This window comes from Tyto alba, unplaced genomic scaffold (genome assembly GCF_018691265.1).
Source record: "Tyto alba isolate M040663 unplaced genomic scaffold, T.alba_DEE_v4.0 Super-Scaffold_6, whole genome shotgun sequence".
NCBI lineage: Eukaryota > Metazoa > Chordata > Aves > Strigiformes > Tytonidae > Tyto > Tyto alba.
In genome coordinates, this window is record NW_024881327.1 from 48,630,537 (window position 1) to 48,655,428 (window position 24,892).

Below are 24,892 nucleotides of genomic sequence, written 5' to 3' on the forward strand. Positions count from 1 at the left end.
GTCTTTTTTGGGGTGTGAGGGTCAAATTCTGCTGCCTTCAGGCCCCCCCCCGGGTGGGGGGAGGGGCACCAACACCCCTCAGCTCATGGTCCGGCGGTGCCTCAGGCAGGAGGAACATGGCGGAGGGAGGCCTGTAGGCCTCACCCTGAGGGTGGCAAGGAGAGTCAGCATCTACCTCAGCCATCTGCTCCCTGCCAGACCCTCCTGCCCCTCTGCCCCATGGCCGTCCCAGTCTTTTGCAATGTTTGCTTCTGTGAGCCCCGCAAGCCCACCCCACGGTTCAGCCTCACAAGCTGTGGCCATGTTATCTGTGAGATCTGCCTCCAGAAAGGTAAGGCGGCTCAGACCTCTGCCTCAGCAGGTCAGGCGGTGCTGGTGTGTACACATTTACCTTAGCTATTAGCATTTCTGACTCACAGTGATAAAAAAAAAAAAAAGGGCTTGTCAATCAAATGTTATTGACAAACCTTTACAATTCTTGCTATTGATTTTCTTTAAATAATAAAAACCACCTGTGTCTGCCTCTAGATGAATCTGGCTGGAGCAATGTGACTTTGAGAGCAAGACTTAAGACACAGAAAACTGAAGACTTTAATAAAATTTGAGTCTGAATGCTTATGAATTATGATTGCATTGTAAAAAAAAAAAAAAATAAGGTGACATTCTGTTCTGTCCAATTTTGTAAAGGGCATGCTTTTTCATTAGTGAAAGAGCGATTTGAAAAACAGGATTTGTTCAGGGTTTTGCTAATAGTCTTAAGACATTTTAAATCTCAGTATTGTCACTGAAGCACTAGAAAATTTTCAGCAGCATTAGGAGGATTGGAGGTGATGTTTTGAAGCTCTTGTGTGTTGCATGCAATTCCGGGATCATATTCTGGGACTCCTGCAATGTTCTTAGATGAAGATCTGTGGAAAAGATAGCAGAATAAGGAAGTTGCTTTTCAATAGAAAAAAATAGCAGACAGATCAATGTTTTTCCCTTTGAGGTCATGCTAAATACCCTGTTTTTTGTAAGGGCACACAGAATAAACTATCATTCTGTATTTCAGAATTGAAAACTTTTGACTGAAAGTTTTCATAAGGCTGCTGTTGAGAAGAGAGCAGCATCTAAATACAACTTGCAGTCCCCTAGAACCTGAACAGCAATTTTCTTCTCTGCTCTTAATATTGCTTGACAGAAAAAAACTCGAGATATTATATATACTTTTTTGCTGTGAATTCAATAATAATTATAATATCACATTTAAAATGTATTTATTCTTTAAAGATATTTATAAACACTGATCCTTAGAATCCTTAGAAAGGAAGCAACTATTAAAATTGTCAATTATAAATATCATAGTAATATGCATTTACTAGAAATATTTGCTAATATGTTTGCAAATAATCAGAGATATTTTTAAAAAATGGTAAAGTTTTAAAAAGTGATTTGATGAATTTTTCATTGGAAAAATTCACAGGATAAAATTATTAATTCTTTGGAGTTAAGATTTCATATATTTTTTCGAGAGAACCAAACTGGGCCCCAATCTATAAAGCCATATATCTGGTTGACTCTGACTCATTAGTGCACTTAAGCATTCATTTAATTAAACCAGACAAGTAGTCTTATTTAAATTAATGGAACTAAAAGTCACCTGCATTCAGTGACATTAATTATATTCATAAAATCATTTACATGAATGCTTATTTGCAGGAGTAAGATCTGATGTCATTCACACCCATTTTCCCTGTGCAACGGTGTGTAAAGGTTATAGAACTGAATTCTTTATTCATGCTTATTTACATTTCTTGTATAAACTTCAGATTTCTTCCACAAGCTCCAAACAGAGGTTTAGGCATCAAATTATGTTAAAAATGTATTCCATATCTATTTGGTTAAATGTATATTTTAAATGTGTCTTTACCTTGCAGGCAAAAAAGATGAATGTTTAGTCTGTAGAACTCCCTGTAATACATTAGTCCTTTCAAAACAGGTAAAAAAAGCTTTGGTATTGTTGTATTACATTAATCTGTAGTTTGCTTAACAGCTAAATTATTTGCATTACAAAATACTTCCCTTTTGTTTGCCAACTCTGACATGAATATTTACTGATGATAGGTTGGTGGACTTAGATACTTACGCACTATACAGCTTTTAGTTCTATGGATTTCTTCAAATAAAAGCCCACGGAGACTTTTTAGTTTTTCAGATTCTGTTAGGCTGTAAATCACTCCAACCTTTTCAAGAAATGTGACTGGCTACTGTGAGACATTGGTCACTACTTCCAAAATATGGAAAAAAGTTTATTGATTTTGGCATTTGTACATCAGAGAAAGTGGACTGTATAGAATTATTTCAGGCAGTGGACTGAACTGAAAATCTGCATGGTGAAACATCAATGTTTTCAAGTGTATTGGGTGGTTTTGTCCCTGTTTTGTCTTAAGCTTAACTATTTTCCTCATGGCCACGTGATTGTGACAGGATCTGAAATATTATTGGGAATTCTTCTTATTTACAAGAATGAATAGCTTTTAATTCCCCTTCTTTAGAAATCATTAGAAAGATTTAATTTTCCCATTTCTCCAAGGAGCCATCTTCTCCTTAGTTGATTTTATAAATGAGTTGTAAAAACATTTATATTTTCCTAGACTAATGCCTACCTAAGAGACAAGCCTGCCTTGTAATAATAGATGGAAAATACTAAGAGCATTCAATACAGCTAACACATAAAGTCCTAAAAGGCTATAAGGCAATCATATATATGAAATACAGGACAATTTGGGATTAACCCTGAAGAGGTGACCTTGAAGGAGGGCATGATTTCTCTTGATATGTTTAAAACTGAGCTGTTGTATATCTAAATACTGAAATATCTACCTCTACATACTGTATACAAAAAAGTAAAAACCTGTTCCAGTATTTTGTATTTGTAAACACAGAATCCTGCAGAACAGAAACATGTTGAAGAAAACAATGCTACAAAAAATAAAAAATTGCAGCAAACCAACAGAATACAAACATAAATCAAAGGACCAATGAACACAGTAATTAAGTAAAAAATAAAAACCAAAACAAAATGAAACAAAATAAAAAACAAAAAGCCCCTCATAGAACTTCTAAAGGAGGTATTTTAATAAGATTTCTATCAGCCTACCCCAGCTGCAAATTTTGTTATTAATTTCAGTCACAGAATAAAGTGGATTGGCGGGGACATCCGGAGGTCATTTTGTTCAACACCTTACTCAAAACAAAGCTAATTTTGAAGTTAGATCAGTCTTAAATTGCAGCATTTCAACAGAACTTGATAATTTACTTCAAAAATACTGAAGGAATTTAAAAATGAAGTAATTGGGATACTAACAAAAATATTAGATGTTTCATTACAACCTGACACTGCTCTGAAGGACTGGGAGGAAGCAAATTACCATATTCTTTAAAAAAGACATTCATGATGATTGCTTAGCCTTGATTAAGAACAGATAAAATGATTGGAATGGTAATTAAACATGCATATAAAAAAGTCATGGTGCTATATAATTCAGGAACCCAAGTGGAAATATACCTGGTAACCTTTAAGAGCTTGATGCTATGGAAGAATACCCAATGAGTAGGAGGTCCGATAAATGTGTTAAACCTCCTCATTAAATTGTATATTGGGGCAATCAACATCTACATATTAAATATTCTCATCCTTACAGTAATGCATGCTTGTCACCTTTATATCTTCCTTCTGTGTCTTATGATTCCCACTTGCTTTTTCCCAGAGGATGGTTAAGTGTTATGATAAATCTGAATCTCGCTGTTCATTATTCCAGAATATAATATTAACATCTGCTACTCTTCCATGCAACAGATAAAATATAAACAGTGTTCTAAACTCCCTTATTTTAAAGAGATATTACATCAGCAGTGGAGCTGGTTGGTTTTTATTTTTTCTTCAGATCTGATAGGTACTTAAACTAGGGCCATTGCTTAGTTAGGACCCTAAATAGGTTTCTGGAGCTTGTCTTCTATGAATAAGTTTTAAAGATGCCAAATGTATTTTTATGAATACTTTTTTTTTTCTAGAGGAAATTTAATCTTTTTTTTTTCCTTTACTTAAATACCATAGATACGTTAGACTGTGCTATCTGTCTATTTGCTTTTTCTCAGTCTGCCAATTCACTCTGTGGAAATTTTTGAATGCTTTGGCTAATGTCAATCAAATTCAAAAGAGCAGAGGAAGTCTCAAATACGGTTAATTTCCTCCTGTGAGTTTATAAAAATTACTGGCTAGGGAAAGTAAGGCAAAGCAGTTTAGTTCCCCTCGTGAGAGAAATGGAAGTACTGTTCATCAATAATCAGAAGTACTTTTGGCAGCTACATGCACAGTCCTACAGTAACCGAAAAGTGCATGCCGTTCTTTGACCAGATGAATTGTTATATAGGACATTGAAGTAGTTGATGTCAGAACAGGAGGAACAAAAGATATAAATCTGTTGTAAATCCAGGTTATTAATTTAGCTCCTCACATGATTATTTTTCATACATATGAGACTCAATTCCCTCTTATTATTAAAAATACAATAACACTTTGAAAATACATTTGGCAAATACATTTGTTATTTAGCCTTGAATATTTGACTTTATACTAGTGTTACACTATTTTTGGAGTAGGTAAAAATGTTGTCTCTCTATATGTTTGTGCATTTCCATATGGACCAAAGCCGGGTTCTTTTTCATTTCAATCTAATGTTTTTAATTTAAGTGATAGCACTTATCTTTCTATTTTCTTAGTAGCCTAGAAAACTGTTGCTTCATTCACAGGTGACGTACTTCCTATTTCCTTCAATAGTCTATCCTACTTTAATTTTTTCAATTTTTCAAACTTTTTGAGATTCTTTAGTACTTCTGGGATTAATTTACATTTTGCCTGCAACAGTTTCATGGTTTTTTGACTGGATTTGGAAAGGTATTTCCTTACATAAAGGGTGTCTTTTTTCTGGGACAATCTTCTTTTATCATCTAAGTATGTTGGGATTGGTTTTGCTTTTTTATTCAACTTTAGGTTAGTTGTAAACCTACCTTCTTTTATACAATCACAACATATCAAAGACAACTTTCCAGTTTACAGTTTACAAGTAGAAGGGGTTTCATTTGGGTTAGATTACTAATTTTTAAAAGTTCTTTACTATTACAGTAGAAGATAATTGAAATGTGATCACTGTTAATAATATTTTAACGAAGAATTATAACTAGTATATCCATTTTGAGGTTGTATTTTGTTTGTTTTTCTTATGAATATATTAGGAATACACGTATTCTGGATTAAAGTAGCACTTTAATTTATCTATATTGCTTTGTAGATTTGGATATATGTCCAAATGTCACTATCATTCTGAAACCCACTTTATATTTTGTATTATTTCTTTCTCACCATAATTAATAAATATGTCTTTAATGCAAAAATAGCTTAGGTACAGATCACTAACTCAGCATTTTCTGAAAGCACAGATGGGCATTTGTAAGGCCACATCATGATGTTTGATTAAAAGTCTCCATCAGAAAATACTTGATAAATTCAACTATACTTTTAGGGTTTTTTTCATATGCTGGGGTAACATTTTTCTGTCCAACAGGCAGGGAGAATAAAGGGCTCCCAGACAGCACTCAAACTATTCTGAAAAGGAATGTGAAACAAAACTGATTATTAGATGCATCCATTTGGCTGGGGATGGTGAGAACCAAGAAGCCCAGAAAGGGACTGGCAGAAACCTGGCTGTTGGTCTGAAGGCAATGCCTCTTCCAGGGGACCACAACAACTTCCTTGAACATCCTCTGGAAATTGTTGTTGTCTTAGTTACAATAAGTATATATGTGTGTAATTTATTTAAACAAAATCACAAAGCCTTCCAGATGGTTAATAAGGGCATTAGATAAAACTGGGCTTCTTTTCAGTTTCTGCATTATCCTACTCTTGTTCTGTCTATTTTTTTAATGTATATATATCAATCAATTTAAGAACACTTCACAAAATACTTTATTTAATATAACTTGCAAATAAAAATACTAACCTTGGAATTCTTTATTTTCTTGGTAGACAAATCCTGATATTCAGTCACTGTTCATGGGAATAGATACGTTATGCAAGAAATATGCAAAAGAGATAACACAGGTGAATCTGCCTTAAAACTTTTTAACTATAAAATAATAAGCAACTTCTACTGATTTTTATATAAATGAGAAAAATATATGAGTGAATGCTTGAAAATGAATGTATGCCCATTACCATCTTTACCTCCTTAATTCTACAGTTTTGAAGTTCTTAAAGCATAAATTATTTATCATGGTCACTGCTTATGTTTTCAAACTCATTCTGAGGGCCACTAGTCTGGTTATTTTAAAGGTGTAAAATCACTTTCAATGCCATGCAATGGAAAATTAGAACCTTAAACATGCCCAGATAGTGTGCAGCAATAAAAAGTTACACAGTAAAAACCTGAGCTGGCTAAAGCCCTGAGCTGAATGCGCTCTCTCTCCTTTTTTTTATTTTTTTTTTAGTTTGTTTGTTTTTTTTTTTTTTTAAATTAAAACAGGTTTTATTTTCTTCAGATAGATGCAATAAATTATTCCAAGGTAAATTTCCTCCCTGCCTTCTGTAAACTCCAGGCAGAATCCCTTCCTTCAGGCTTAGTTTCCAGTCCAGAACTTTAGTAGTTGTCTGAGTTAAATGAATACATATAAACTCACACTGCCTCCTCATTTTCTGCATCTCTTCATCTTGGCTTTGGGACTTGACTTTGTCCTTGTCCCTCTTACTGAGCATTTCAGTGGCAGTTTCAACCACTCCAGGTTGAACTGTAGTAGTACATTCTCCCTGAACCCACCTGCAACCTTCACTATGTATTCTCATCTGCCTTGGGCTGCTGCACGTTTGATCTTGTGGTGAGCTTCCTGATTCAGTAGGAAAGTAACCCAGGGAAGATCACCTGCTTTCTTCAGTGGTGATTGTGCATTCACATTTGCTTTACTCTGTGATTCACAAATTTCTCCAAAGCTGAGTGTGGTCCCCTTCCTCAGCACACTTCCTCCTAAGATGCATAGGTGACACATGGTAAACAAGAAGCCTTCCTCTGTCCCTCCATACACATTTTTTTTAACAGCATGTACAATGATCAGCAGTTATTTTGTAAACTGAACAAATCCAGACAGCTATACCACCAATCACACGTGAATACAAACATCTGTAATGTGTCAAAGAAAGGAAAAAGAGGACACAATCTTGAAAGGCTAAGGTGAGTTTTCTGTAGCCTGAGATAACCTATGGGAATCACATTGACATTGAAGTGTAGTTAAGGCATTAAGGCACGTTCAGAACTTCTACCAGCATCAAAAATCATAAGAGCAGCTTGTGCTCTGTTAGGGCAAAGTTTTATCTAATCTGATATCCTGTCACAACAGCAGGTGCTTAAGAAAGCATATGAAAGCAAGGCTGGCACGAAGTGATATGTCTTCAGAACAGCCTCCTAGCTTTCAAGAGTTTGTGGCACAGGGTTTTCTCAAGGTGAGGTTGGTGCCTTTGCATTCAAAAGGTTTCCATGGGCACTTTTACCTATGTAATTGTCATGATGTTTCCTGAATATTTAGCATCTATCACATACCATGGAAGGGAGGTCCACAGGTTATACACTCTGTGATGATTTCCTTTTTCATGTTTTAACCTGCTACCTGCTAGCTTCATTTGATACTGTTGAATACCATTCTAGAGGAATAACAACCATTTCCATGCACTCTATCTGTGCTAGTCATTAGTTTTAGAGTGCTAACACATCCCTTCCTCAACTGTCTTGTTTTCATATTCTATATAGTCATTCTTTTACTAAGGTCTTACATACTTTTGATTAATCTGAACTATTTCTAGACTTACTGTATCCCTTATGAGATGTTAAGCAGACTCAGGATATAGTAATATACATTTTTTAAAGTGAAATAATGATATTCCCTATTCTATTCCCTTTTCAAACCATTTCTAAGATCTGATTTACTTTTTTGACTGGTACTCAGCACTGAATTGACATTTTTACAGATTTCTCTTTTATAGTCCCTAGACCTCATTTCTGGGTGGTGGAAGGCAGCTCAGAGCCATTACTTTCTGAGTGGCTATTCCTTCCAGCAGTTCTTCTGAAGAGACTTCTGATTCTTTGATGCGTATCCAAAGGGAACTTCCCAGGCTCTTCTACACTGAATAAAAAGTTACCATTTCAATTAGATGCACCACTGTGGGTTTATTTTCTTAGAGTTTTTCTTCTCAATTGTCTATATCCCTACACATTTTCTGCCAGTGTGAGAGAAAGATTTATTGCTAAGTTATTGCCTATTGTAATCTGTTTCTCAAGCTTTTGTCTTGTCTACATTGTATGTTTTTACTTTTAACCTATCATGGTTTATGATCCTCATTTGGACACAAGAATTGCTTACACACCACCAGACAGTGTGTCTAACAATATTTTTTAATTAACAGGATATTTTTACAAGGCAAGTTATAATTGCCAGTAAGACACATTACTTTTTATGTCACCATTAATTTTATGTGCTTGCTTAGCACTAATGAATAAGAAACACCGCAGCTAAACTGGCTTTCCAATGCCTTCACCTTGGTGTTGAACATAGTGTTAAAATATAAATTCAGTGAAATAAATCTACCAACTTTAGAATAGGTCATACTAGAGTAAATAAACTTTATAAGACTATCTTTATCACTGATAATAACTTAGAATGTTTTGTTAAGAAAGAAGATATGTTAAATACTTATTAAAATGTAGAAAAATTTGAATATTGTGAGATAGTTCTTCTCCATCACTTTTTTGCTGAGGTTGCATAAATATAATTAGGCAAAGCTTGATATAGCTGTTTTTATTTTTAGATTTCAGAATTTCAAGATAAACATCGCAAACATTTATTAGCATACCACAAACAAAAGGTAACTGTTAGTTTCTTATTTTTGTTGCTTATGTTTTCCTTGTTACTTTAGTTTACTTTTATAAAATATATTATTCTTTTATTGGAATACTTATCTGGATTACCTCATTTCTGTCATTATAAATAACAGTATTTAATTGTTGAAAATATGTGAGAACCTTATTAATTATGGTTACTATTATTTAATAAAACAGATTTTAGTTGTGGGGTGACCAAGATTAAATGGAGAGTCAAAGGACACAGAGAGAAGAAACCAATTCACTGTATGGAAAAGAATGTGGAAGAAGTGGGGAGAGATTAGAAGTCAGATGATAAGCCTAGAAGAAAAGACGACTAGTGTTGACAAACTAAATGAGAAGCTTGAGCAATGGAGAGCAAGACTAAGGGCTAGTACCCTGGATTAGGTATAGCTCAGTGGAAAGAGGAATAGAATTAATTATTCTGTGGAGAACAGTTAATGAATTTGTGGCTATGCCTCTTCCTCTGTAGGATGGAAAGAAAATTTATTTTTCATTTCTCAGATACTTCTAAATATTTGGTAAAATAATAGGCAGTTTCATTAGTTTCTAAGGAGATGACCAGGTACATTGCTTAAAGTGACTTGGCAATACTGCTGAATCAACCCATCAGTAGGTGCCCTATGTATGAAATGACAAAGGCAAACTCATATAGTTGGCCAATTGGCTATTTTGTGTGTGAGGAGAGCATCTGATATGGTTCTCATGGATAGAACAGCTTGGAAACTTATGAACTTTGTGGCCCATTCTCCCCTGTTTCCATGACTGCATTTTGAGATCAGTACTAGTGTACTGTGGAGATGGTAGCTCTTTCAAGGTCCTGACCTTCTGCTTTCAAATCCAGGCCATGGAGGAATCCTGATCTTATGCCCCCTTCCGATCTATTGTATTGACTCCAGATAGTAAAACTGAAACCTGTAGTCAAATTAAAATAGAGATCTTAATAGAATTTTGCATAAATAGAAATGTTATCTCTGAAGAATCTGTGCAGACCCTTAATACATTTTGATGTTAAGTTTCTAAATTATTTATTGCTGAGATATTAATTTAACAGTGTTTGTGGAGTACTCAAGGATGTTGCTTGACCTAAGGAAGGTGTTTAGGTGACAGTACAGAAATGTCTGAAGATTTAGTTGGTTGTTACTTTAATGGCAGTGTTTTGGGTGTTTTTATTGATTTTTGTCCATTCTATGTATTTGTTAGTATTTTAAAACTACGTGCATTGGATCAGGGTCAGAAGAGGCTAGTTGTCTCAAATATTCTATGTGCAGCTATGTCTAGCCCTGGTGGAGCTGTTTTGGTGAAGTGGTTTGACAGCAATGCTGAGGGGAGCAAGGAAGAGAAGAGTTTCCCTGTGTCTCCTTCCTGTGAGTTTCCATTAGCAGTGCTCCCTCTTTCAGGGCTACTGGGAGGGAATCTGAAGGAGCTGGGAAAGGCTAGATCACAGCTGACAGAGGCATACAGGATGAGACAGTGGGAGTAGATGCTTACACTCTCAGAGTTATAATCCTAATCTGAGTCTTCCTGCCACTGTCTTTGAGATGAAGGTGAGTGAGAAAAGGATGGAGCAAGAATGATTGACAATATAAACAATTTGCCAAATGGCAGTAACCCCCAGTAAGGTGAGGAAGCACAAAGCTACCCTTTGACACAAGTGCTTCTTCCTGACACTCTCACTCCTCAGGTCTTGGCCTTTGGGAAAGGAAGAGTATTGCATAAGGAAATTCACAAGTGAGTTCTCAGGCTTGGTTATCTTGTTTGTGGTCCTTGTCCTTATTTGTAGTATGTCATCCCTGTCATTGTCAACCAACAACTTTCATGATCTTGATAAAAAGGTTTTTTGTTGATGTTTCTGTGAGCTGTACAGATACTGGGGTGCTGCTGATGGTGTGTGGTGTGGGCACTTGATGTCCATATTCCTGGCAAGTCTAGACCCCTTGTTGATCTAGGACTCAACGATATTGAAAACCAAATAGTTATTCATGTTCTTTAAGGTGTTTTGGCCTTAAAATGATCCAGTCCTACAGAGTGACAGGGTAAAATACATTGTTCCTGACATCTGTACTTTTCACTTTCTTCATCAAACCTAGCTCTCGTTAGGAAAAAGAAAAAGAATATGAAAAATCAGATCTTATGTAAATTAGATTTTGTCTTTAATCTGTTTTGCAGAGTTTCACATCTGCAAAGAGGTTATAATATATCTGACAAACAATATGATTTTATAAAGGTATATCAAGTAATGTTATTAAAGAATTCAAATAATGTTATGAGGAGAAGCATGAAAATTTAACAAGAAAATTCATAATTTGTCTACAAATCAAAATATGAATAGTGAGAAGTAATGAAGAACTAAGATCACACAATGGAAATTAAGGATAAAATATAGATACAGTATTGAGGCTACTGAGTAAATTTTTATATCCTTCATAAAATATAACATATGATCATGTAACGAAAGACTGTAAAAGATATACACACTAGGGAGCTGACCTAATGTTCTTGACCTTAATGTTCTTTAATTTTGCAAGCTCATGACATGTTTTAGTGGAGATATTTTTGGTTATGTCCATAATAGAAAATACTCTTCATGTAAGCTATTACAAATAGATACTGTAAAGAATTGAATACATTTTGAATCTGGAATGAGAAATATGGGAATATGATATTTGGTATTTTGTACAGTTATTGGTATCTTTTCCAGATAATTCCATATTAAATGCAACATAACTTTTATATCAGAAATGGAAAAAAGGAAGAAAAATAAACAGAAACTATCTTTAAGCACTTTTCTTAGTATTAATTTATTCAATATTACTGGCACAATTAATAAAATTGATCAAACTAAGTCTGTAACTGCCAAAAAGCATATCTTTTTCAGACATGACTGTTGAATGGTTCATGTAACAGCTATAGTCTTGTCCCAATAAATCTGCAATAGCAATGATATCTAAGATTAAAACCAATAGAAGACAGCCATTCAACACTTTGGGATACTAGTTGTATGAAAATGAAGTTGTGATTCACACAAATTGTTTTTTAAATCTATGGTTATCTCACAGACGGTAAAGTTGGAAGAATCTCTCAAGAAAGTAACACAACAAATACGTCAGATACAACGGTAAGAGTTTTAATGAAGCAAAAGTAAATGAGAAATAGTCTTTGTAATCAGCAGTAAGTTTAATTGAAAAGACAATAAAAAAGTCATGCTTTATTTGCCTTTCTCATATATTATGCTGTACAAATAGAAGCAGCATATTTTTACAGAAATAAATGAATACTGCTGTCCATCATCAGGTACATTTTCTTAACACTAATCATGCCTGCCAGGAAGGAATCCTTTTATTTTTAAATTCAAGTCAGTACTTGAATTTACGCTAAATGAACTATAAAAATTAAATTTTATCAATCTCTATCATATAGATATTCAGTTTTAAATTTTTTATTTGCAATTATATGAACATGTTTTTTGTTTTGTTTTTTTTTTTTTTTTTTGTTTGTTTGTTTTTTTTTTTCCCATGGACTTTCCATCATCAGCCTGGAAAGTACTATGATGTCTTTCCTAGTATCTAGCCCATTTTCAAAATTACCAGAGTTTTGTAATGTGATTCTCTTCTTTGTTTCTAGTAAAAATCAACTTCTTGACTTGTCTTAAATTAGTCTTTTATTCACAAATGCATCAAAGAGATAGCCAAGAGGTATCTCATTGTTATCACCGTACTCAGTGACAGATACGTCATAATCCTTTCATTTCATTTATTCCCAACTGAATGTCAAAGTTCATATTGATCCCTAAGTGCACTCTGTGCTATTACTTTTAATTTCATTAAATTTTATTCCAATTATTTTTTTGAAAATATCACATTTTTAAAATCATTATGTATTTCTTCTCAATATTGATGTAACTTTCTATCTTCAGAACTTTGTGTCTTCAGATTTCACAAACTGTGGGCTATCCTCGAGTCATCAGAGAGTATATTAAACAGGATCAGTTGCAAGACTGAAGGGGACATCACTGATAACATTTCTGTTCTCTCTTCACTTGTATTTGTTGTTGTTTCCCTTTTAACATTATTGATGCTATACTTAACTGAATTAATTGTTGTTATCTCTGCTTTAAAGTCCAAGTGTCCTGTACAGAACTCTAATATTTAAATTGAATTAACACAAAAAAAATGTACTTCCATATTAATCTTTAAAAAAATCTGCTTACTAGAACATTAAACAAAACAAAGAAGATATCAGATTGATCTGTGATCCACCTATGGTGAAATGATTATATTTTCTATATAAGATTTGTTTCTATGTCCTATTTTATCCTTTCCATTTTCTAAGATTTCAAAAACTACTGGGAAAAAACCTAACAGGCTTAGTCTGCTCTTCACTTTTAGTGAATATGAGTATTAAGGGTACTTAGTGTACTGTTACAATGTACTTCTCTCTATAGATCCATCTTCTTGAGAGAAACCCTCCATGAATGCTGCTTTACGAATTTCAGTGATCAACGATGATGAAATCTCATTAATAAGCCAGTTCATAGAGCCAGAAATTTAATTGCAAAATTTAGTTGATCTTTATACCTTTTCTGTGTTTTTTCAGTATAGACTTTCCTTTGGCTCTGACATGCACATAATACTGTATTATGCTCTCTTATGCTGCTTGGTGTAATATAACTGAAAGAAAAACAGTATAAAGGAAACTATGTATGTGGTGGATTATCATAGTTTATATTCACTACCTCCTTTTTCTTGTGTGCATCTCAAATAAATAGCATCTTGGTTATACCAAATACAGAGTTCTTACTGAATGTCCAATTATTCAGTGTTCTACCAAGAGAGTGTGACCTAGGGCTCTTCCTTGCATGCCCAGTAGACATATTCCTCTGATTTATGGTTATTGGTGAAGGTATCAGTTTTACATAGCTGTTGGTGAATACCATAAATATGCCAATGTTTCTTTTGATAACTAGATTTTTTTAAAGTTTGGGAAATGTATACATTGAAAAGAAGATTTTTGGCTGAACTGTAGGTAATAGTTGTATTCTGATATCTGTTGTTCCATAAAGTACTTTGCCATAATATTATTCTAAATTGATATTGTTTGGTATATAGTGACTGATATAGACATTATGATATAGAGAAGTTAATAACTTATCAAATAGATTGTTAGGCTGCTTCATGGCACATAGTGTCATGTTAAAACCAGCTATTGATGGATAAAATGTTTTGATTTTATTCTTTATTGACCATCTAGACAAATAAACTAACCAAATCAGCTCTCAATTAATATCTGTTGTTTCTTCTGTTTCCCCTTTAGTATGAAACCTCCCGAACAAACTACACAACCATTTTCCAGTACAAGTAGAAATCCACATTCCAGTAAGAAGTGTTGGTTTAAGATACTATGGAATACATATGACTGGATATATCTATGTTCTAATATTAAATTTATTAATGACTTTAGTTCCTTCAAGAAAACAGAATGGTTATTCTTCATGTTCTCTCCATCCTAATCATCCTTCCACTTCTGAAATGTAGGTACAAATCTGTTAATTTTCAATGAAAAACTTAACAGTGACAACATACTGATATTTTATACACAAAGTCTTTTTTTTTTTTTTTTTTTTTAGTGAGTTTAAAATAAGTATATTTTCTGATTTTGTGTTTTCTTTCTGCAAACTGTCTAAGTATGAAAGAATTGGGGAAGGTCTTATCTATCCAAATGTACATAACTACCTGTAGAGACTGAATTCGTATCCATTGCAAAAAATTCTAAGGTGTGACAGACCGTATTTTAAACACTTTCTGGATAGATTGATTAAATAGTGACGAACTCTTCCCATTGACTGTAGGGAAATATTAAATGACTTGTACAGACACATATATGTACGTTTTAGTTGTCTAAAATCAGATGGGATGTACTCCAGTAAGGCTCATTCAATTTTAAATAAATGAACATACATCTTACTCAAGGTAGAAGTTTTCTATACCCGTGACTGTGACTATTTTTTGTAAAAAATAAAATTTCATAATGCCCTGGTTGTGGAGTCAAGCGACAAATACATAAATATGCATGTTTATTCTGACTTAAATACAAGAATAACAATACTAATTAAAAAATAACTTTCTCTGTAAATGTCTAAACTAAATCTCAGAATTAATTAATAGATTTATCTTACTGCTAGTGGTTTTGGAACAAGTTCTAAATACTTATATGTGTCATGCATTATGTATTATGCTTTTCCATTATTAGTCATATTTAACATGAAAATACAATATAATTTTAGTCATTATAATGAATGTGTTATTTTTATCACAATGCAATGCTTATTTTGACCTTTGTTGTAAGGATGGAGTCAATGGAGATTGATCCTATACCTTCACCAATGAGGAAAGTAAGTGGTATTTTTGTATATATGTTTATATATATATATATGTATATATATACATATACATGCTTTTGATTTATTCTACTCTGTTAATACTGCAAAAAACAGGATATCACCCCCATTCAAACCAATTCTTATGTACATACTGATTTCAGCTATGCTTGATGCTTAGTACAAGTTCCAAAAAGGAACCAAAAGGAAATAAATCACAACACTGATTACTGGAATTATATTCTGCAGATGCCATATACAGGCTTTTGAACTTCCGATGCTAAATTAAATGGTAAATTCTGGAAATTTCAATATGTTTATGTTATAAAAATGTTGTATCTGTTTCCAAAATAAATGTGGCTAATGCATGAAAGTGAGAGATGCAATTAAGTTTAAGTTCTACTAGATTAAGGAATGGAAAGATATGTAAGATTTCCACCTTCACCAGACCCCATGTAGATGTCTCCAGTGGAGATCTATGCTAGCATATCAGGGATTCCTTTATAACCTATGGATTGATTAATATCCAGAGAAAGACCTATACCCATAGGTATAACCTATGGGTTAGTATGTGTGATTCATTTAATTCTAAAAGAAACTTATGGTCTCATTCCTGTTTCTCTTCTTTGACCATAAAGGGAATTTCAGGACATCAGGCTGGATGTAAATGCAGATGTCTGAAGTTACAAGAGGTGAATCACGTGACACTCTTCACACTGATTTTCAGAGTGTTCCTGAAATTTCATTTATGATGGATAAAAGGGGTTTTTAAGCCACAAATCAAACCAGTCATTATCTTTCATCGTTCATAAACGACTTTGTTTGCTGCTTGACCACATGATCTTGCTTCTGTCGATGCTCAGGGGCATCAACTTGTGTACACTATCTTTACATGTTAAGAAAAAGCTAGGTGGAGATGTCAGTGGTTTGAAAGCAGTGTTAGAGCCTGATATTTGAGTATGGAATTGCAAGATTTGAATGACATCTCTAAGATGAGAATGAAGGCAGATGTTTTTCACTGTGTTAGTATTCCGATTAGGAGAGGTAACATCCAGGAACAGATGTTAGCTTAAGAATGGAATCTCAGCACAGAAACTGATGTAAGTGTCTGATATTTTTCTTATCTGAACGAGACAGAGAGGACTTCTTGGAAGAAACTAAAATACATGTACTTCCCCCCTCCTCCCACACTGCCCACCCCCACCCCCACCTCCCCAAGGATCTCTGAAAAATAGTAACTTAATTCTGAAGTTTTGCATTTTAGTGCAATAAACAAAACTGGCAGTGGAGAGCACCAGAAATCTGCAGGCTGTATAGACCTCAAAAATGTAACACTATTGCTTAAAATACCTTAATAATTAACATATTTATTATGCTGTAATTAATACCTTGTCATTCATTTAGCCCGAGACACCGACTGGCCCAACAAGATTATCATTAATAACTCCACCACAAGATGGACGTATGGGTGAGTAAAAACAAAGTTTGTAAGTCGATAGCATTTGTATTACATCAAGAGGATTAATAAATTAAAATCCATACACTAGCAATTTACTGAGCAAACTTGAATTGTGTTGAGGTATAAGGAATTTATCATGTAGACATCGATCCAGCAGATGGAAAACATTTAAAAAAGAAATAAGTCTTCCTAGTACTTACCTACTGTGTTCTGTGAATAATTACTTGTAACCAACGTAATATTTATTAGGCAATCATAGTCAACAGTTCCAAAGAAAGTACTGTAATGATATGTAGGGTTGAACAGAACTGGCATGCTTGCAGTATATGTTGTTGACCATCTACTAACCTTCATAATTATATTTGTTTATAGTTACCAGGGATTAACACTGTCCATAATGTCATGTTAAAAATCATATGAGGAAAGGGGGGGAAACTTTGTTACAAAAGTATTTAATAAAAAAAGAGAGGTAACTGAGATCAAGAATTTCTTCAGAAAGTTGGTTTTTATTGTTTGGGGTTTTTTGTTTTTTTTTTTTTTTTCACCATATCACTGTAAAAAGGTATAAGACATTTTACCTGCCCGTACGTCCTTTCATTCCTGGGCTGTTGCAGACCTTGGGTAAAACTGTGATGTAAATAAGAGTGAATAACAGCCTACTGAAACTAGTGCAGTTTCCTTGAGTACTGTTTATTTGTGAGGAGGTTCCAGTATTCCTAATGCTCTGTAGGTCTACCATTCATGTGTCCCTCCCATTCCTGGTTTTACATTCAGCATGTTTCTGTAACAGTCCATTCTCAGGCAGTCTTTCACCTGGCTTCAGCAGTTCATAGAATCTTCCTCCAGCCACATAAGGAGCTTTTAGCACTCTTGGTTTTTTACATGGTGTAAACATCCTGAAACAAAGACAAATGTAATTGCAATGCAATTGTAATGAAGGAGCAAAAATTGTTTTTTCTATGTTATGTCTGATTTATACGTTCAATTCCTTCCTAAATGTATGCTTGACTATAAATTTATGGAAAACAAGATAGCAAGAGTTGAGGTTAACTGTTTTTAATTGTGTCTAAATATAAATAGATATTTAATTATATAGTAAAATTGTATGTATGACAGTTATGTGTTCAGCACATTTCAGAATCAACCCATAAAGTTTTGCAGTGGACAAAGCTGAATGAATCAAAGTGTACTTGCAAAAGTAAGGGCAGGTAGAAACAATCTTTTAATCGTACACTGAAGAAAGTTTCCTTCTCAGAGGTATATGGGGCAAAAAAGCAGATCTGAAGAACTGGAGCACCTCAGCAGAGATATCTTGGTAGTCTAACAATAGTATAACAAATGAAAGAAGGTGAAAGAAAGCAACATATGTGTTTAAATTAAAAAATATTTTCAAGAATTGTGCAATATGTTGGTTTTGTGACAGCTAAGCTCTATTTAGGATTAATCTATTAAGAGTAAAAGGCAATTTTTCACCTTTACTCTCTGTTGGTGTAGTGCTGAGGGCTTTTGATAACTTTCCCTTTTGCTGGACCTTCTTCCAGTAAGAGGTACTGGAAGACAGCTCATGCCTCAACAAATGTCTTGTCTGTGCTAAACTGTAAAAACACATTATTAATTTTTAGGGCTATTTTAATCATTTCTCAAATGACATGGTGACTTCATTTTGTCAGGCAATTCCTTATCTTTCATTGTCTATTCTAATTGTGCACCATTTTTAATTATTGAATAAATTGATCATGAATTTGTCCGAAATAGTGCAATTAAAGTACTATTATTTTTTTCAAAAGTTATCTCTTAAATAAAGAAGGTAATTTAAAAACTGAATTTTTACAGGTAGTGTATTTTACAGAAGTTCTCAGTCATCTGGAATAATGTCAAGTCAAAATAGTAGAGCAGGATCTACAAGGTAACTTAATACTTTTCCAAGATGTTGCCATCTCTTACGGGAGACTGAAATGTCTCCTGTCTGGCCTGTATTAATCTGTATGTTTAAAGGTTGTATTCTATATCTGAAGAAAAATTATTGTGCAGGCTAGCTATCACCTTTATGAATGTGTTTGTTTTTGTTCAGAGGTTTTATTTTGAAATCACTTTCTTCAAAAATGTGCAGAGATAATCTGAATTCCTGTAGATGTGGACACCTAAAGTACTTTTATACAAAGGGTAGTAATTTTATAGTAAGAAAGTACAACAATATGTCTGCTTTATAATGCTTCCAAAAATCAGAGATGACAATACAGTATCTACACAAGAGCTATTCTCTGAATAACCTGAACATCTTCATGAAGTGTGTAATAGGTGTTTCAGAGTTTTCATCTAAACATTGAAAGTGACTCAAACTGTGAGAATTACTAATATCAAGAAAAAACTTAAAATGGTTCCAGAGAAAGTACACTCTTGTTCTCTATAATCATTAAGCCAAGTTTATCTTTCTAGCACAAATTTAAAATATATATAACAAAATATTTATTTTTTTCTCTTTCTGATTCTCATATCATTTGTTTTGTCCTTCTGTATTTTAAAATATGTAAAAATCCTAAAGAAGTAAAAATTTGATGTGGAATATGTAGAACACAATAATTTATACCTTTTTCTATTAAAATATTCGTGTTATGAATTTGGGTGGTTTTTAAATCTCTTGTATTATGAAAGTAGCCTCAAATCATGTCCATGAATTATTTTAATTAACAGATCCACACCTATTAGACTACCAAATACTGGATGTTCACTTCCATCATCATCTGGATCACAAAGTAGTAGAAGGGGGTCATGTGCTATTTCCGATTTCAGAACTCCTCAGCTGTATCCTTTTACATCACCTTCCCCACAGTCATCTGTAACAAGACATCCAATCACCATCTCTGGACTTCTGCAAAGACAACATTTAGGCAAGTATATTTTATGAAATAACAACATTTAACACTTCCTGAAAAATTTTCAGCATAGCATACGTTTATTAATTATTTACTGGAAAACAGTAAAGAAGAAATAAATTAAGCAACACAAAAATAGTATTTCAAAACTGGAAGTAGGTTATCAACAAAATATGAAAAATTTAGATATTTATGATCAGTATTTTGTCTTACTCTTCTGAGTAATAGAATATCTGCTATGAAAACGTGTTCTTGCTTCACCTCAGAATGATATGTTATCAGAGATTTAAGCCTTATGATGTCTGTAATTGTTTTCTAGGAAAAATACCAGTTCTAAATAATGCAAAGCATATAATAAATTAGCAAAAGCTGATCTTGCAATAATTCTCAAGTAAGGAGTAGAAAAAAGAAAAACATGAGTGGAGAAAATGCAGTGAACTCAGTGGGAGTCATAGCAAGACTGAGATTGTCAACAGGAGTCCTTTAATAAAGCAGAATAGTTGAGTAGACACATGGGAAAGGAAAAAAAAATGTCTATAATGGAAAGAATGAATGGGAGACAGTTCCTGTATGACTGAATGGCATGTTGTAGAATGTGGGTGACAGTTGATAACTTACTATGTCCAGCAGATTAAAAATGAACATAAAAGGAAACTGCAGTATTCTGAGAGTAAGAAGTGAAGAATTAGTCACCTGGTTATTAGAAACTAGGGAATATTGATGGAAATAATCAAATCAGTAAACTCATTCTGAAACTGAACAATGGATAAGGAATGAGCAGATGGTGAGACAGAGAAGGGGATGGAAGGTGTGTTAAGGAATAGAAAAAAAGTTGAGGATATTAAAGGAGTTGGGAGTAGAAAATGAGCCCAGAACAGTGCATGGGCTCTACAAAGGCTATAGAGGAAGCAGATTAAAGAAATTAAAAAGAATGGAGATAAGAATGCAGAATATTAATGTAAAAGAGGAAGCAGGATGGATCAAAAGATAAAGATGAGAGGACAGTAAAGGCTATTTTTCCTGTGAAGCAAGAGAAGTGTAAAAGAGACGCTCTGGATAGTTACAACAAACAGACCAAACAGAAGAGCAAAGTATAAGGAAATGATGGGAACAAAACTAAAGAAGACAAAAGCATTTTCTACTCTTTTATTTTTATGTTTTATAAATATTATTATTTATTTCATTGTACTTCTCTATGACATGCTCTGCATCTTCACAGTTTGGGAGGAAAGGCTTAGATGATAATGATGATCATTTGTCGCTGGCAAAAGTTCTCATCAAAATGTATGGGTTTTATTTTGAATTTTTGATAGTTTTCACTTCCTTTCTTTCTTGAATAAGTTCCCAAACTAATTTACATGAATAATGTTTTCCTTTAGTTTTACTAAATTTTTTTCCATATGTACTTGTATTCTTACTCTAGGATCGACTAATTTTGGAGGACATTCATCAGAAAGATAAGGAAATGTCTGTGAATTGTTTTGGTTAATAAACATCTGGAGAAGCCCTACCCAGCCTTTGGATGTCAAAGTATTTGCAATTTCTATAAAATTTCAAATTGGCATAAAACAGCTAATTATTCAGCATGAATAATGTATTTAAAACATCACTGATCCTGCTGATTAACAACATCTACAGTAGTTTTAAACAGGAGTACAACATCTTCATGCTGTTTTTATAAATTCGGCTTAAAATATATTGTATAAATAAACATCATTTATTAAGTGTTAAGACAAAGCATGATTATGTATTCAATGAGCATTTCTTGCTGTGAGGCATTGAGCTTCAGCAGAACTCTATTTTTAAATTGTTGCACCTCTACAGTACTAGAGATAGGCCCAGTCCTAAAAAAAATTGAATCTATGGATTTTTGATTCCAGAATTCCAAATTTTGGTTTTTACTCATTAGATTACTTTTTGTTTGCACTGTTGAAAGGACTAAGGTTTGAGGGATATTAGGTTCTAGCAGGCTCTGACAAACTCATAGGACAGTATCTATTCCACACTCCAAGAAATTTTTCCATTTGATTTAGGTGGCAATGATTTCTTCCCAAAATGGAATGAAATGGGGGAACTGGGATGAAGAAACAAAACAAAATGGAGACTATCTTTACTCTCACACATGAATAGCAACTCTGGAGACAATGAAGGGTTATTTCTTTTGAAAATAACTTTTAATTTGAAATCCCACCATGCATGTCTGGCAAAATTTTGGTATGACTGAGTCATCAAATATGCACCTTTCTTTTGGTCTGGCCCTAACTTTACCTGGACTAATTAAAAAATAATAAAACTGAAATCTGTTTTTCTGAGATAAAGTCCCCTGAGTACATGATAAATTTCTTTTGGTTTGAAATGTAAATGAGAATAAAATATATGGAGAAGCACCTCCTTTGTGAACACTCCTGGAGCAGTGACTTCTGTAACAAATTTTAAGCTTCATATTTCCCTTATTTCAATGTAAAACTGCTTTTAATTTTTACCATGAGAAGGTCTGTGTGTCTCCTTCTCCGCAATATTCTTATACTTCCAATTTTAGATGGGATTTCAAAGTAAATTTCCTTTCAAGAAAACTTCCATTTGAAAGATTTAGTTTTACAATACCACAGACCTATACAAGTAAAGTAGTGTGGTGTAAAATTTTAAAATTCCTATACTCATTTAGTTCAAAATTGTGCAAGATTGAAAAATGAGGTTAGTAAAATATGATTTCTGGCTTCCACATTAATTGTGCCCCAATGGTTTTTTGTTTGTTTGGATCACAAGACGATATTCTTTCTAATTTCTATTTTATCACACTGCAGTCATCATCCAAGTCTGCAAAATCATACTGTAGCTTTTATAATTGCTGAAAGTCGCATTCCACAATCAGGTGAAATGTCTGGGGTTTATTAGTTTTCTTTCTACCTCCTCCCTGCCCGCCTCCACACCCGGCCCCCTCCCTGTCTCTATCAATTGCATGGTTGTAAATGAAGACAGAATTTGAGGTTAATAAAGCTGTAAAGTTGTGTCTATAAATGGGACCTGTCTGAAAGTTCCCTGGGAAGAATCATAGTGGAAGGAGTCATATATGCTACTTCTGCAGAACTAACAATAATAAAAATTGCACCCTGTCATTCAAAGATGTGAATAAGTATGCCCAGAGAGCTGAATGATTTCTGTATTGCTGCTCACCACCGTGGTTTCCACACAAATTCAGTAATGATCTTTATGGCTCTGGTAATCTGCAACAGTTCACCTTTTCTGTGGTAAAATCTTGACACAAGCAGCATGTGTTTTGTGGCTGTAGGTTGAGAAGAGAACTTTGAAAGTCATATCAATAAAGAAAATAAATATAGTATAAAAATGGGTATTTATATAATTTTACTTCTGCTTTGAACTACTTAGTATTATCTAGTATTATCTTCTACTTAACAGGTACTACCTAATCTATCTGACCCCACAGTCCAATCGTGAAGGAAAAAGCCACACATCTTCAGATATGTTACAGCTTCAAAATTCATTTTGAAGAGAAAATAGAATGTAATTTGAGTAAAACAAACAAACAAAAAAAAAAAGGTGCAGGAGCTGTAGCTGCTCAGTAAAAATACGTCTGAATGATACCCTCTCGATTCCCAGTTCAGACAAATGAAAAATTTGAAAACACAAAAAAATGAATTGACTATAATGTAAATTTTTTTCAAAACTTACATCTAAGAAGCTCTTATATAATGCAAAATAATTGCTAGAATAAAAATTAAAGAGAAAAAAGCCATTTGAGGAATGTAATTTGCCAGGTTCAATGTTTTTATCATTTGTTCCAAAATAGTTGTAAAGACTTAATTCAGTATTTTCTTCTTTACTAAGAAGAGAATGAAAAATATCCAACTTTCCTCAGTCTGCCAATAGGAACAAAAGTTTATATATCCATGTCTTACTCATCCATCTTCACCGAATTTTTCTTGCTTTCGTGAGGAATTAACGTCCTTTATTTTTGAAGGAAATTTGCAGTACACTAATGATACACCAGAGGGTGCTAACTTACCTCTAAACAAATTTAGTCACCACTCTTTTGGGTAAATGGAGTAAAATCTGTGCTATTCTGGACTTTTCAGTTTGGAATTTATATAGAAAAGCTAAAGATAATAAAAAGAGGGACAACAAATTGATGTCAACTCTGAAGATAAAACATCAGAAAAGCACCTGAATATGAACAACAAATGTGAGGAACTAAACGAACTGAAGTGGAAGTTAAAACAGTAATTCAGATGTGGTAGTCCACAAATGCGTGAAAGGTAAAAATGGAAGCAGGGATTAGTCATGCTGGTGGGGTAAGCAGTAGTAGTCTGAAGGAAGAAATCATTTAGGCTTGGTATTGGGAAACTTTCTTAACATAATACTTTGGGAATGCACTAGTCTTGGGGTAGAGTCAGTGCACCATCACAGTGGATATTCAAGACTTCAGAGTTAAGATGCCGGTGCTAAAGCTGCGGTGTATAGCTTTGAGAAACACAGAGACTGAACTGGCCCCAAGTTCTTTTCAGTGTTTCTGTCTGTACCTTTTCTGGCTTTAAGTCATAAGAGGGCACTAATTTATCTTTTGCAGTTTTGTGGGAGAGAACGCAAGAGTATATATTTCACTACAAGGGTGTTTTATGCACAGACAAACAATAGCATAAGATTTTATTACAAGTCAGAATCATGCTATTCATGCAACAGGGTCACCACTAATGCTGAAGGTATCCTCTTGTTTGCATTATCGTTGCCAACTTCAGCTTCATTTCACAATCATCACTTATCTTTTTCACAAGGTGACGCTTATACCATATAAGATAGCATCATGTCTATTTATTGCTTTGTAACACAAAGGAAGTCTGTTGCGGACAAATGCTTAGTCTGTTAGACATAATACCTGATACTTGCCAAGTAGCATTTTCTACAATTGTGCCAATTAAAATGCGAAATTGCTACCACTTATTTTTGAACTCTCATGTTCTGGCAGTCAGGAAAGAATGCCATAACTCATCAAGATGCAGCACTCTTGGCTTATCTATGATAGTCCTATTTTTCCTCTAGAATTTAACCTGCTTGTGACCTGAGGAAATGCAATTTGATAATTCTGTCCTTCTGTGGTCTGTGTGTCAAAAGTGCCACCATACTTTAGTCTGTAGATCAGCTTTGTGTGTCTCTGGAGCACATGCTGTTTCTGATGGGCAGACACGTGCTGTTGTGCCAAACTCTTCCT

General features: G+C 33.8%; 1 protein-coding gene across 1 annotated transcript; it reads left to right on the plus strand.

Annotated features, from left to right (window-relative positions):
• Positions 1-219: 219 nt before the first annotated feature.
• RNF212 (ring finger protein 212) lies at positions 220-21,129 on the plus strand. Its single transcript, XM_042807915.1, has 12 exons — positions 220-331; positions 1,917-1,978; positions 6,065-6,139; positions 8,888-8,944; positions 12,020-12,078; positions 14,274-14,335; positions 14,421-14,490; positions 15,306-15,351; positions 16,741-16,804; positions 18,629-18,701; positions 19,487-19,683; positions 21,092-21,129. The coding sequence occupies exons 1-12, from the start codon at positions 220-222 to the stop codon at positions 21,127-21,129; spliced, it is 915 nt and encodes a 304-aa protein (XP_042663849.1).
• Positions 21,130-24,892: the final 3,763 nt, after the last annotated feature.

Bases quoted from the DNA above. Each gene is read 5' to 3' on its own strand.
- RNF212 (XM_042807915.1), top strand. From the start codon at position 220: ATGGCCGTCCCAGTCTTTTGCAATGTTTGCTTCTGTGAGCCCCGCAAG. The intron at 6,140-8,887 runs GTGAATCTGCCT...TTTTATTTTTAG, and splicing joins ATGCAAAAGAGATAACACAG to ATTTCAGAATTTCAAGATAA. The intron at 14,491-15,305 runs GTAGGTACAAAT...CTTTGTTGTAAG, and splicing joins CATCCTTCCACTTCTGAAAT to GATGGAGTCAATGGAGATTG.